Source organism: Elgaria multicarinata, chromosome 14 (assembly GCF_023053635.1).
Source record: "Elgaria multicarinata webbii isolate HBS135686 ecotype San Diego chromosome 14, rElgMul1.1.pri, whole genome shotgun sequence".
Lineage (NCBI taxonomy): Eukaryota > Metazoa > Chordata > Lepidosauria > Squamata > Anguidae > Elgaria > Elgaria multicarinata.
In genome coordinates, this window is record NC_086184.1 from 17,174,148 (window position 1) to 17,188,647 (window position 14,500).

At 42.3% G+C, this 14,500-nt stretch overlaps 1 protein-coding gene across 1 annotated transcript in view; it reads left to right on the forward strand.

Annotated features, from left to right (window-relative positions):
• Nucleotides 1-1,228: 1,228 nt before the first annotated feature.
• The window catches only part of CARMIL2 (capping protein regulator and myosin 1 linker 2), an 81,240-nt gene continuing 67,968 nt past the window's right edge, over nucleotides 1,229-14,500 (forward strand). Inside the window, exons 1-5 of the mRNA XM_063141434.1 lie at nucleotides 1,229-1,242; nucleotides 3,636-3,721; nucleotides 5,613-5,701; nucleotides 8,263-8,313; nucleotides 10,314-10,373. Of these exons, the coding sequence (XP_062997504.1) occupies nucleotides 1,229-1,242; nucleotides 3,636-3,721; nucleotides 5,613-5,701; nucleotides 8,263-8,313; nucleotides 10,314-10,373 (300 nt within the window). The remainder of the gene's footprint in view (nucleotides 1,243-3,635; nucleotides 3,722-5,612; nucleotides 5,702-8,262; nucleotides 8,314-10,313; nucleotides 10,374-14,500) is intronic.

A 14,500-nucleotide genomic window follows, 5' to 3' on the forward strand; every position in this document is an offset into this window, starting at 1 on the left:
CTGCCTCCTTTGAACTGCAAGCAGCTCGTGTTAACTACTGGAGAAGTCTTAAAATGTTTCATAATGATTTTCAGTAGCAGGGAGTTTTATTATTTTATAGGGGTTTTATTTTGTTTGAGTTGTTTGCTTCTTGGGGACTCTCCTGTTTTGTTTTTTATGTTTTTATTGAATTTTACATTTGTAACAAAAGGATGTAACATCCAATCACATCAAACATAACACAATAATCAAACAAGATATCCTTGATACACACAATCAGCATCGAACCAAATTAATCAGGTGACATCGTGGATTGATTGTAACTGTATATATTCAGAGGAAAATATATCAAAATGCTTCCCTCCCCCCAAACCCTTATCCTAGGAGATCTTTCCAGCATGTTCCATGAGTTGATGGAGGTACAATAACGTCCTTATTGCTATTAGGATAATTAATAAATGACTTCCAAATTCCATAGAAGTTCTAAATATATGTCACAGATCTATACTGCTTAATCTGTTGTGTTAGCTTTTCCATCCGTGCCATTTTTGAAGGAAAAAAAAAACGGCACATAAAGAACTCCTTACTTTCATGTGTGTTGCTGCTAGAATGATAACAGCATCTTCATGGAAAAAAGAACAGTCAGCATCCCATACTATATGGAGACTCTTGTGTTAAAGATGAATGGGTTGCCCATACACCATAACTCTTTAACGCTAAGTATGCATGTTAATCTGGTGGCAGTCTCAGATAGCATGCACAGTTCATTACATCCTTAGAGTGACTTTGCTAACTTATCTGAATGAGCCTGGACATTTCTCCCACAACAGATACATAAGGTGCACATGCAATTGGAGCCCATGCAGGAGATACATACAGGTTCCCTTATTGCATGTTCCGCATACCAAAATCAGAACTACAAGTGGAGCTGTGCATCTGTGTTTCTGCTCCTTGTAATGGGGCAAAGCAGCCTTTTGAATATGCTCTTTAGAGTCTTGTCTTTCTTGCTGCAGCACAGCAACAACAGAAAAAGATGGAGATAGTAGGTTTTCCCTCTTCCATTTTCTTAGAAGCCTAGGCCACTTAACAGTATCAAGCTTGAGAGCTGTGTTAAAGTATGCCTGCTTGCTGCCGTGTGCCATTCACCTTAAAATAGCCTTTTTTCATGTACTTGGAGAGCACAAACTTGTGCATTACTGATGCCCTCAAGATGTGTTGGACCAAAACTCTCAGCATCCCACAGCCAGCGATGGGAGCTAGCAGGTAACTCTAACACATCTGTAGGGCGCTAGGTTGGAGAATACTGGGCTTGAGACAAACCAGACTGTTGCCAGGCAATTAGTTTGTTGAAGCCTTCTCCTGTCTTCAGAAATCTCTACCCTGGGTTTTATTCTTTGCAAGGTCTAACCACAAAACAATTTCCCCATATAAATGGGCGGGGGGGGGGGGGGGGAGACTGGCTTCCCTTTTTTTTTTAAAAAAAAAAAGGTGAAGTCTTGCACTACAAGGGGTCTTTGTGGAGGCTGTGCAGTCCTTGAGAACTAAGGGACATCTTCCATGAACTGACAGCATTCTCATGGTTGAGGGTGGGATTACAGATTAGCTGCTATTCTGCACTTCTGGCTTTTCTGGAGTGCTTTTCCTAATCGCCCCAAATGCAATTTTGAGTGATATTTATGACAACCTGGTGATCTAGGCTGTTGTCAGAGCTGAGCTCTTTCTGGATTTTACCAATTGAGATGGTGAGTGCATTTTAATGCTTCTCCTGCACTTAAAAGAAGAACTGTGTGCATATAGAAAACATGTTTGTCATGTGAAAAGATTCTGGCTCATGTATTCCATAACTTTATAGTAACATGGGAAAGAAAAGATGTGCTCTGTAGGGAGCCAGACTTCATGAAATCACATGTCCCTCATGCAACAGTATGTGAGTTCTTACCAACTTTGTAATGTATAAAAACAAAAGAGCCATACTGGATCAGACCAAGGATCTATCTAGTCCAGCATTTTATTCAAGCAGTGACCAACCAGATGCCTTTGGGAAACTCTCAGGCAGGACATGAGTTCAATATCACTCCTGTATCCAGCAACTTGTACGGCAAACTTGTACGCTGGAGGTAATATATAGCCATCATGAGTAGTAACCATTCATAGCCTTACTGTCTATGAATTTGCCCAATCCTTTTATTTTTAATTAATATACTATTATATATTTATTATATCCTACCTTTTTCCTCCTGCAAGGAACCCGAGGCAACTTACATGATCCTCCAAAGCCATCCAAATTCGCTGCCATCACTATAGTTCAGGCATTAAGGTGCAGTCCGCAGGTAAAATACAATCTCCAGTAAAAAAAGTATGTGAGTTTGAGATGCTGTGAAAGTTCTTCAGTGATTCATCTGAGATTGCTCTCTTTGCATAGGATTTGCCTTACCTTGAATACTGCAGTCCTAGAGTAGCATGTGTCAAATGTGAATTGGCCTGCACAACTTGTGACTCACCAAGTAGGGTGAGTCAGTAGGGACCCAATAAACTCTTTTCTGTTTCCTGCTTGGGACTTCAAAAACTGTATGTGTGTGTGTAATCAAGCACATGGCTGCTGACATGTTCAGATAACAAACACAGCCCTGCTGGATTAGATCAAAAGTCCATTTAGTCCAATATCTTGTTTCTTCCAGTGATCAACCACTGGCCATTGGCCTTTATTGTATTTTGTGATTCTTATGTTAATGGCCTTGGAGGACTGCACAAGGCATGTCAGGTTATAAATATTTCAAGTCAAAAAATAAACCAGGTGCCTCTGGGAAGCCCCAGAAGTGATCTTGAAGGCACTAATTTTGTTTTGTTGCTGCTTCCTAGCAGCTGTTATTCACTGGAGTATGCCTCTTAACCTGGAAGTTTCATGTAGCCATCGCTCCATGTGATCATAATCTCAGGTTGTGAGTGCAGATCTAATGAAAAATGGCACCACTGAGAAACAAGGGGAGTATCAGACTGCTTGGGGAACTCTGAGGGTTGCAAAAATACCAGAAATGGGATTGAGCATGCTCAGCAACAGAATGCTGAATGTCACATGGAAAAGAAAAATAGAAAAAATAGAGAGGGGATGGAATACCCTGGTTATATATCCTGGAGGAGCAACTGGACGGCTGGTATCCTGAACAGGAGCTGAGATATGTCATGACCGGTAGCCATTGGTAGGACAAGCCAAGAATTGGTCTAATCCCCCTTTAAAGCCATCCAAGATTTACTAGGTCACGATTTTTGCTGGCCCAGTTGTTGTAGAAAGTACTACTAGTCTTCAATTTGCTTTCTAGCAGATAAAACTGGACAAAATTCAGATGTCCCTGTTTTCATTGCTGGACCAGTTTCTATCTTCTGCTGGATTAGCTGTTTGCTTTTTGGATATTTCTTAGAGAAGAACAAGCAGATGCCCACCTGCGGCGTTCAACTCTGTTATCGCCCACATGGCCTAGTCCCTTGCCTTTTAGCTTTCGCCTGCCGCCTGTTTGCTTCTTCAGTGTTTTTTGAGGTGGGTGGGAGACAGGAAGAGGCACCTTGGGGTGAAGAGGAGGTAGGAAGCATGAGCAGCTGCCGCTTGGGTTAGTAACCTGCAGTGCTTAAATTTGACGGAAACGAGCTTTTGTTCTGAGTAGGGCTTTGCAGACAGAGCCAGGCTTCTGCCTGAGCCGGATCCAGAAGATGGCCGCCTTCCTCAAAGAGATTCCAGCAGAACTTCATGGTAAGCAAAAGCCACTTCATGCCACTTGGCACCAGCAAAGATACACCAAGGGACCGCTGTGGTCCCTTTTATTCTGGATGTTATTTTTGATAGTGGGATGCTTCTGGGGAAACCTTGCCAGTGTCTCCTCAATGTCTGGGCTCTTGCTGATTAAGCAGAAATACCCTGAATTTGTTCCTAGCTCTGCTGCTGACCCATTTGTCCCACGTTTATTCAAGAAGGCCATTTATAGTGTTGGGGAGGTGTAGAAAGGAAAGGAGACCGAGCTGAAGCTCTTCAAACTCTTATCAGAAATGCTGAGTGACTTTGGCTTCAGTTGCATTAAACAGGTGTTGTAGATGGTTAGCAGTTTCTGTAGAACCGTCAGGGCTAGAAACCCACCTCACGGAATTTAGCTGGGAGACATTCATTCCATAGAACTGTGTCTTGTTGCCAGGCCTCTGGTCTTCTAATAGTTTGCATATGTAGCAGCGCAAACAGGCTGATCAAAAGGCGTGAGACACACAATCACCCCAAGAGATTCTTTGAAACCCCGAAGCTATCTCTGCTGAGCCATCTCACAAGGCAAATCTGACAAATCTCACAAGGCGTGGCAGTTTAATGAGAAATAACGGGGCCCCCCATGTGCCACTTTCCTTTGACTGGCAATGCTTAGTGTTGCCTTTAAAAAAATACAGGGAAAAGCAAACAACAGAATATTATTTTCAGCGATCCATTAAACACCAACGCACAATGCAGTGGTGGCTCCACAAAGTCTAGAAATTCCTGATAATGGAGCAATTGTAACATCAGTAGATCAAGCAAAAGTGACAGACTTCCTGCCTGTTTAGTCATCTTTCATGGAACGTATGCAAATAGAATAGGGAAAAAGAGGGAGCGTTTTTCGTTCAAGATTTAGAAATTAGACTGCGAGTGGGTGGACCAAACTAGATGTGATGTTAACTGTCTTTGCATTTAAGGTGCACATTGTTTTTTAAATGCAAATATCGGGGGGGGGGGTGATAATTAAGTAGGATTGCAGCAGGCATGGCAGGTGAATTTAACCCTTTGATTCCATGCTGTAGTCCTGAGGGATATCCCTGTGAGTGAGAAGCTGTTATTTGCACTGGGAGGAAATAATTCACGGGTGCGAGTTGCCGCTCCGTGCTTGCTGCGATCCCAACAATTAGCACCCCCAGTGCTTGTGTGTCCATCACATGCAAAAACACATTTAAAGTGCAATCCTATGCATGTTTAGACAGAAAAACATGCATGGGATTGCCTCTTTAACATCCTAACTAGTTTGGCCACGTGAAGGGCATTTTTTTTCTTGCCAGAAAGTTAACTATTTTCCTTCGGCTGTTTTTGGTTGCCTGTTTCTTATTCACACACACATTGCCTGCACACATCTGGTATATCCCTATGCCTATTGATATGTATTTATTCCTCTTTTTAAAAGAAGAAGCTCATTTTGGCAGCTAAGGCTACATTTTGCAACCATGTAAAATTCTGGAAATTTGATGGCTTCACTTAATTTTATCCAAGCGCATCATACATCTTTCTTTTTTATCAGTCTTTTAGGCTCTGCCCTTAACCCGATTCATATAGACCAGCTATTTCCAACCTGGTGACCTCCAGAAGTTTTGGCCTTCAGCTTCCAGCAGCCCCCATTCAGCATGGCTAAGGTTTAGGAATTCTGGGAGTTGTATTCCCAAATATCTGGAGGGCATCAGGTTGAGGAAGGTTGATCTAGGTTAATTGCCTTTTAGTAAAGCTAGAAGTTATCTATCATGTGCTGTCAATGGCAGCAAGGACCTCCTCCCCCAGGTGTTTCTAATCTGAAAGTGAAAGGCTGCTACCAAGTTACAAACACTCTGCTAGTATCTTCTATCCTGTGTTGTTGCTGTTTCAGAAAGCATCACACATTTCCTAGGGAAACAGGAGTTTGTCCTGCTGGATGCTCAACTGCACATCAAATCCAAAGTTGAAGATATTGTTCTGGTATGTATTGATGGCTCAGTTTTACCATTTTTGTGTTTGCGGACATGTTTCCCAGATTCCTTGCACAAGCAGATACATTTGGGTTTCTTAACGTTTTCCTAAATTGCACACATTCACATTGCAATTGCATGGATCTTTCATGATAGGTAGTTATTACATATATCTACCTAGACAGAAATAATTAATTAGAGTAGCATTTTTTGCAGCCCATTCTTCGAGACTAACATTCCTGTAAACTGGTACTGCTGTGTGCTTGTTTCCAAACCCTTGTAATACCTGTTCGACTTGTATATTTGTAAGTAAACATATAAATTACAAAGTTACTATAAGTCTTCAGTGCTCTCTCTTCTAGAATGAACGTTACCCTCAAAAGCCTATCCTGGACTTGTCCAGAATTTGTTGAAGGGGGATGGGAACCAATATAAACATTGCTACAATTCACCTATGTATGAAACATGCAATGGTACAAACAAGGAGAATAACATGAGTAATTAAGTTGGCAATGCTATACATGTTCAGAGCCAAAACAGACATTACTTTAAAGACATAGTCCTGATCCAGATCAGGGCCATAGCAGGGAGGAAGATTACCCCCCCCCCTTTCCCACCAATACTGGAGTCCTGATTCAACTTTTCTTTTCCCTATAGCTTTTAAATATTGAGTTTGTTCTGACTCTATGCTGTTAGCCTCACCCTACCCGGTGCCTGTTTACACTTCCCTGTGCCTGTTTGCATTCTCTTTCCCTCCTCATTGTTTACTACAACTTTATTAGATTGTAAGCCTATGCGGCAGGGTCTTGCTATTTACTGTGTAATCTGTACAGCACCATGTACATTGATGGTGCTATATAAATAAATAATAATAATAATAACTCAAATCCCTGTGTGTACCCTAGAGTAAAACTGATAGAAAGATGTAGCTACTAGCTATGTCTTTAATGCCTGTTTTGGCCCTCATTGAACTCAAGGGAACTTACTTCTGAGTAGACATGCATAGGATTGAGCTGTTAGTAGCTTTACAAAAGCTGAGTACAACCGATACAAAAGTGAGGTAATAAATTGGCATGGGCATAGATGGTTGATACTTTAATATAAAAGTGTGATAACTTTGGGTACAATCCCAGCATGCCGCAGTCAGCACCCTTAAAGACTTTGGCTGAGTTCGGACGGCACACTAATCCGCGGTTGACTTCCATTTTGTTCCTATTAACCACCAACAACCCAGGGTGATTAGTGTGTTGTCCGAACTCAGCCTTTATTTATTTATTTATTTATTTATTTATTTATTTATTTATGGTGTTTATTACATTTTCCCTTGCCTTTCCTACAGAGGGCTAGGGCAAAATACATGGTTTCCACCCACTGCATTTTATCCTCACAACAATCCTGTGAGGTAGAGCAATGTTGCCTAGACCTGTGGTAAGTTTGTACACAATGGCAGGCAGGGGGTAAGCATTTTCCAGAGTGAATCCAAAGTAGGCATTATGAGCTTCTCATTCACAAGTCTGCTCTGTTCACTTATTAATTGGGGGAGGGGTTTGAGGGAGTAAAATTAAAAGAATTGCACAGGTGAGAGTGGCGAAAACCTCTCCCCTCCTGTGCCCTACCTCCCCACAATCGGTTGCTATGGTCACCCTTCCCAGTTCCATTACCCATATCTGAAGTAGGCCGGAACCAGACAAAAGTGGAGCAACAGACTGAAGAAGGCCAAGCTCAGGGGAAAGCGCTCCTCTTCAATGCATTCCTGTAACAAGTAACACAGACCCTCCGCTTTGTATGCAAATAGGGCACAAGTGTGAAATGAAACATATATCAGCCTTCATCTCACCTAGTTTGGCCCTGACTCTGCAAGATCAGCAAGAGACCCAATACTTTATTTGAGGTGTGTGGGACTCAGGCCTCCGCCTGCCATAACTCTAGGCCTTCTCAAGGTGGTCCTTTGACAAAATTATATTTGCTGACCTAGTTTATTTGTTTATTTATTACATTTCTGTAACACCCAACAGCCGAAGCTCTCTGGGCGGTTCACAACAATTGAAACCACAAACTGCATCATAAAATGCAATGTAAAAATGTAAACGTTTAAAAGTACAAACAAAAATAAAACCTAGCAGCAATGCAGAGTTTTGAAATACAATAACAGATTTAAAACAACAGAGTTAAAAGACTGAAATGCCTAGGAAAATAAAACTATCTTCACCTGGTAACGGAAAAAAGCACAGCGTGGGCGCCAGGCGGGCCTCTCTGGGAAGCTCATTCCACAACCAGGTGCCACAGCAGAAAAGGTCCTCTTCTGGATAGCCACCTGCCTCATTATAACAATAACATGTTTAACATTAATTATAACAAGAAGAGCATCTTACACCATATGGACATTGGCCAGGATTTTCACATACCTTCCCTGACTGCCACTGTGTACAGCAACACAATTAGGCCTCAGCCGCTTTATGCCTGCTCCTTTTCTGGATTCCTGCATTGAGGTGGGGGTTGGACTTGATGGCCTTATAGGCCCCTTCCAATTCTATGATTCTATGTGTTCTATGTGCTTGTCTTTCCATGCAGGTTTTGATGCCTTGGCGAGCGCTGGTGATCCTGGCAAAGCGCCCGGTCAAGGTAAGGCCTATTTTATCCATGGACCGTGTCTTTTGCAAACAGGCCCTATCTTGCCAGGGTAGGGTTGTTCATCTCAGTTACCTGTGGAAATGCTGAAGCTCAACCTCAACAAGAGATAGAGATGCTGTTGGTAGATGGTTCATCTCACTTGTTCTAGACAGGCTTTCACACCTTCCTAAAGGCCAGTTTTCCAGTTTGGGGAACACAGCCTTACCTTTGGAGGCCCAAGACGTCTTGGTGGCACAAAGCACATTTCACCAGCTGAGGTTGGTGTGCCACTTGAGCCTTTCCAAGACAAAGGTAGCCTTGCCCGGCATTGTTCATGCTCTGGTAATGTCCCATCTGGACTACTGCAATGCATTTTACATGGGGCTGCCCTTGACGTTGCTTCAGAAACTGCAGTTAGCGCAAAATACTGCCGCTAGATTGCAAACTGTGTTTGAGAGTATATAGAACATATCTCACCAATAGGGATGCACAGATTTTGTAAAATCCATTCTGTCTCCATTTCAAGGATTGTTAGGTGCCTTTCGTTCCGTCATCTACTCATAGACAGAGTTGAATTTTCCCCAATTTCCTGAATTTGCGCAAATTTGCATTTTCAGCTGTTTTTTTTAAATTTTCCATATTTTTCTACACCGAAATCTACATAAAATTCCAGAATCTGTGTGCTCATGACAGCAGGTCCGCTTCAAAATCCATGGATAGGATTCATAAAAATCTAACTCAATTGACTCCATTACGGATTTCTCCAGCACCCCTACTCACCAGTCCTAAAATATGTTCAATGGTTGCTGGTCTGTTTCCAGGCACAATTTAAAGCCTTTAAATGTCTTGGGACCAGGATACTTCAGGGACCACTTCCTCCCACATGAACTAGCCTGGGTATTCATATCCTCAGCAAAGACCCTTTTACATGTCCCCATGCTGTCTAATGTCAGGTGGGTGGTGACCCGGAGAAGGGCCTTCTCTGTTGTGACACCCTGTCTTTGGAATGTTTTCCCCAAAAAGGCATACTATCACCAGGCGACAGTATGCCTTAATATTTGCACCGGCTTTTGAGTGTCATTTAATTGATTCTTTTATCTAGCTCTGCTGTTTTTTGCTTTTTTAAAAAATGGATTAGTACTTTTATTCTTGGTTGTTATTTGAATGTTTTTGATGGAGACCCTTTTATTATGTGCTGTTTTTATTCATTGTTTTATTGTTTGTACTTTATGTGCATCGTCTAGAGAACTTGGGTTATTGGATGGTTTAAAAGCATAATAAATAAATGAATAATAAACAAATAGTTTGGGAAAGCATGTCTAAAGAGCAGTATAGAATTTCTTAATATAAATAAATACCTGCAAACTGAAAGCCTGTCAGATATTCCTACCACTCCAAACCGTGCATGGAGGAAGAGGAGTCAGGGAATTTTGTGCATCTCTGTCATGCCTCCCCTTAGCCTCCTTTTTTCTAAGCTAAACAATCCCAGCTGTTGTAACGTTCCCTCATAGGGGAGATGCTCCAGTCCCTTGATGATTTCAGTTGCCTTTTCCTGCACATTCTGTACATACCATCATTACCCCAGGAGTCCCAGTTCAATCCTAGGTTCACATCCAATTACAAACTAGTGAAATTAACTCCTTGTACTTTTATTTTTGCTTCAATGCAGTTCATGTTTCATTTTAAGTCTCACTATTCAAGCCTCTCTTGATTGCTGGGGGCAGGGGTTGGCAGGGAGAGAGCTACATCCCTATATAAACTGTTGTGCAACTCTCCCCTTGCAAAGCTTACCTTAACCTGCAGGGGAGCTGTGCTCTTGCAAGGTACAAAGATACTGAGGGAAACTTCTCACATCTTATTTTCTACATTGGTAGATACCTAAAGGATGAAATACACTGGATTGCATGAGTTATGAAGCGTGTGCACATCTCAACTTTGCCCTTTAAAACACATAAATGCCTGATAACTATGTACTGGGAAAGGGATTCATCCTTGCATGTTTCCATCCCCAGGTACAAGTTAGCTTCAGCTTCCTAGCTGTGCAGATGATCAGGATGGCAGAAGCTAATCAGGTGAGTGCAAGACAGAGTCTGCCTTCCCTGCAGGCCAAGGGCCTGGCATCTCCTTTGCAAGAGATGCCAGATAAAATTTCTCCCAGGGTAAAGGCCACACGACTGTCATTTGTACACATTGACCAAGAATTGCCTATTACTGGTCCCAAATATTCGTTTGTAATGACGCCTTAAAATCATTTTACTGTATTTAGGGTTGCCAACATTTTTTTACTAGCTCCACTCCTGTGCCTTTTGCAACAACAGTGACATGCAAAAAATAAGGGGTTGACATTTTCTGGGCAATTGGCATTGGGAATAAACTGATAGGAAAGCTTTCATCCGCATAATTTATGTGCGTCAGACCGCTGTAAAAGGTACAGAAGCGGGGCTCGTAAAACTGTTAATGGCTGTGACATTAAGCAGTCAGTCTAATGTTATTAAAATTACTCACGTCCAGCAGCCAAAGGACAGTACACAGCCATCTCTCTTGGGGGGAATAATCCAGCTTCTAGTGCCCACAGAAGAAGCAAGGGGCACTCCCTGAATTAAAAACAAGAACTGCCCCACCTTCTATTTATGCTTAGTTCAATAGAAGATGGACAGCACCTCATGACTCAACTGACCCAGGCCATAGCTAGATGGGGCTTTATCCCAGGGCAAACCCCGGGATCGTCCCTGTGCGTCCACATGATGCACAGGGGATCCTAGGATCAGGGAGGGATCATCCTTCCCTTGACCCAGGATATAGCCCTACACTTTGGGCCCGGTTTTTCCGCGGTCCCGGGCTGAGCCCAAGACTGCAGAACGTGTGGCCACGGGTTGACCCAGCTCCGCACGATTCCTCGCGTGGAGCCGTGAGCCGTGCACGGGGCGCTGGGAAAGTAAGTTAAATTTAAAAAGGACTTACCTTTTGCACACGAGTGTTCGTGCGCTGCTGATGCTTTAAAAAGAAATTAAAATGGCGGACACGATGCCTCTCCCGCTGAGGTCGTCACGCGTCACGTGTAGGCAGAGGAGGGATCTCGTGTTAAACACAATGCGGGATCTTCCGTCCTCCGTCACGGGATAGCAGGTAGGTCTAGCTAAGGCCCCACTCTAAAAATATGAAAGAAGGAGTAATCTCAGATAAATTTGTCGAAAATTGGCTTTATCAGCTACTGAATCTTTAAATCTGTATTTTTCAATCTCTGCATGGCGGCTTGATTTTATTCTGGTTGTACTTCTGTACTGTGGTTTTATATTGTGGTTTTAAGCTTTCAGATTATATTTTATGCTGTTCTTGGGGTCTTAACTTTTGTGAACCGCCCAGAGAGCTTCGGCTATTGGGCGGTATAGAAATGAAATAAATAACATGCACACACACACACACACACACACACACTTTATAGTTCTCCCAAAATAAACAATATGACCAAAATGGTTTCGAATAAAAGTGGCAGTTGAACTAGTTTATTTGGGCATTGACTCAGACTGTGAAACTAGCCTGGATTGGAATGGTTTGCCAGCAACGTTAGCCGCAACCTACTGCACCTGGCAATCTTTACTAATCACATTAAGGTTTTGTGAAGAACACAGCGTGAGACCTGCAATATCAGAGCTGCTTGCTGCACGGTTTGAGGGCCATAAACATCATTTTGCTTGCTTGTTGCCAGGTTTGTTTGCTTTTTACACACAAAGTAGTAGATTGTTTTTGCAGACTTCTTTTGCACATGACACTTTTCTTCAAGGTCTGGAGTCCTTCTGACTTTTTATTTTTAAATTAAAAGGTTGGGCGCTTTTTAAAATCTAGTTTGTTGTCTTTAGGCCCGATTCATCTTTTCAAAAGCTCGGAGCTGCTTAAATGTAGATCCCAAACGTTGCTCAGGTGCATACCTACTCAGCAATGACATAACACAGAGGCTGGGTGTTTTGTAATTGGCAAGGTTTTCTGACTCCGAGTGGTTTAACATTAGCAACAGAAATGTGGCCTTTCCCACCTAAATTAGGCTGCTGAAATGATGAGAATTTAGGGTATCCAAGAGTGTACGAGTGAAAGGACTGTGAGTTCAGTTCAAGGAACAAATTCTGGGAACAAATTCCTAGGCTCAGGCTGAGCTTGAAGTACCTGTTATTTAACTGTAAGTATGTGTGTTTTGCACCTGGCTCTGACTGGTGGATCTTGGGGTTCTAACAAAAGAACAAAGTGGATCCCAAAAGCCTGAGATGACAGAATATGGAGAAGAAAATGAGCAAGTTAATTAGGGTGACCATATGAAAAGGAGGACAGGGCTCCTGTATCTTTAACAGTTGTATAGACAAGGAAATTTCAGCAGGTGTCATTTGTATATATGGAGAACCTGGTGACATTTCCTCTTCATCACAACAGTTAAAGTGCAGGAGCTATACTAGAGTGACCAGATTTAAAAGAGGGCAGGGCACCTGCAGCTTTAAATGTTGTAATGAAGAGGGAATTTCACCAGGTTCTCCATATATACAAATGACACCTGCTGAAATTCCTTTTTCAATACAACTGTTAAAGATACAGGAGCCCTGTCCTCCTTTTCATATGGTCACCCTAAGTTAATGTCTGGTTTATAAACATTCAAGGGTCATACTTCTTCAGGTCCATTTTCAAAAAACACCTTTCCCGCAAACCCTTTACACATCCCACAGGTCCCCTCCCCTCCCCTCTTATAATTAAGCCTGAAACTGAAGCCTAACTACACGTAACAAAATAATTTCACATCTTTCCCTTGTTTACACCTGCCTACTTTCCCCTCTCCCTTCTCTGTTGTAACCTCTGTGTGAAAATTTAAGCTGTAAGCTCCTTGGGGCAGGGACCTGCCCTCTTGTACCCTGTAAAATGCCAGGCACACTGATGATAATGATGATGATAATAATTTTATTTCTAACCCGCCTCTCCATCCTGATTGAGGCAGGGAACAACAAGTATAAAATACATAAAATATTCATCAAAACGCAATATACATTGTTAAAACATACTAAAAACATACTAAAAGCATCCTAAAATTCCACTGGATAGGCCTGCCGGAAGAGATCAGTCTTTATAGCTTTCTTAAATGCTATAAATAAATTAGTAAATAAATGATTGATCAAAATAATAATGGCTAACTCATGGTCTAGTGGCATGACATTGTAGTATAAAGACATCGCTGTATACTCCTAAAGTGAAGGGTAAATGAGTTTTTGATCCATGTATTTTTCTGGGAGGTGTGAATTGGGTCAGCCCATTTAAAAACGCAGACCAAATTAAATCCTCGAAACGTAGTATGTAGAACTTTCCTTCAGTCCTAAGACCACTTTGCATTCATGATTTCGGTAATCCCTGCTACAACTTCATAAAGTAGATTAGTATTATCATTCACATCTTCCAGACTGTGTTTGATCTTGGGAGAACAGTGACTAAAGCGTCTTACTGGGTTCAATGGGACTTGCTCCTTGGTAAATGTCTTTAGTATTGCCAGCAGAGCCAGAGCCAACATTTGGGTTCAGTATTAGCTTCCATTCACAAATCAAGAGAGGTTTGGGAGGAAACTTTGTTGATGTTTATTTGTTCAGTCGCTTCCGACTCTTCGTGACTTCATGGACCAGCCCACACCAGAGCTTTCTGTCGGCTGTCGCCACCCCTAGCTCCCCCAAGGTCAAGTCTGTCACCTCCAGAATAATCCATCCATCTTGCCCTTGGTCGGCCCCTCTTCCTTTTACCTTCCACTTTCCCTAGCATCAGCCTCTTCTCCAGGGTATCCTGTCTTCTCATTATGTGGCCAAAGTACTTCAGTTTTGCCTTTAATACCATTCCCTCAAGTGAGCAGTCTGGCTTTATTTCCTGGAGTATGGACTGGTTTGATCTTCTTGCAGTCCAAGGCACTCTCAGAATTTTCCTCCAACACCACAGTTCAAAAGCATCTATCTTCCTTCGCTCAGCTTTCCTTATGGTCCAGCTCTCGCAGCCATAGGTTACTACGGGGAATACCATTGCTTTAACTATGCGGACCTTTGTTGTCAGTGTGGTGTCTCTGCTCTTAACTATTTTATCAAGATTTGTCATTGCTCTCCTCCCAAGAAGTAAACGTCTTCTGATTTCCTGGCTGCAGTCAGCGTCTGCAGTAATCTTTGCCCCCAGAAATACAAAGTCTGTTACTGCC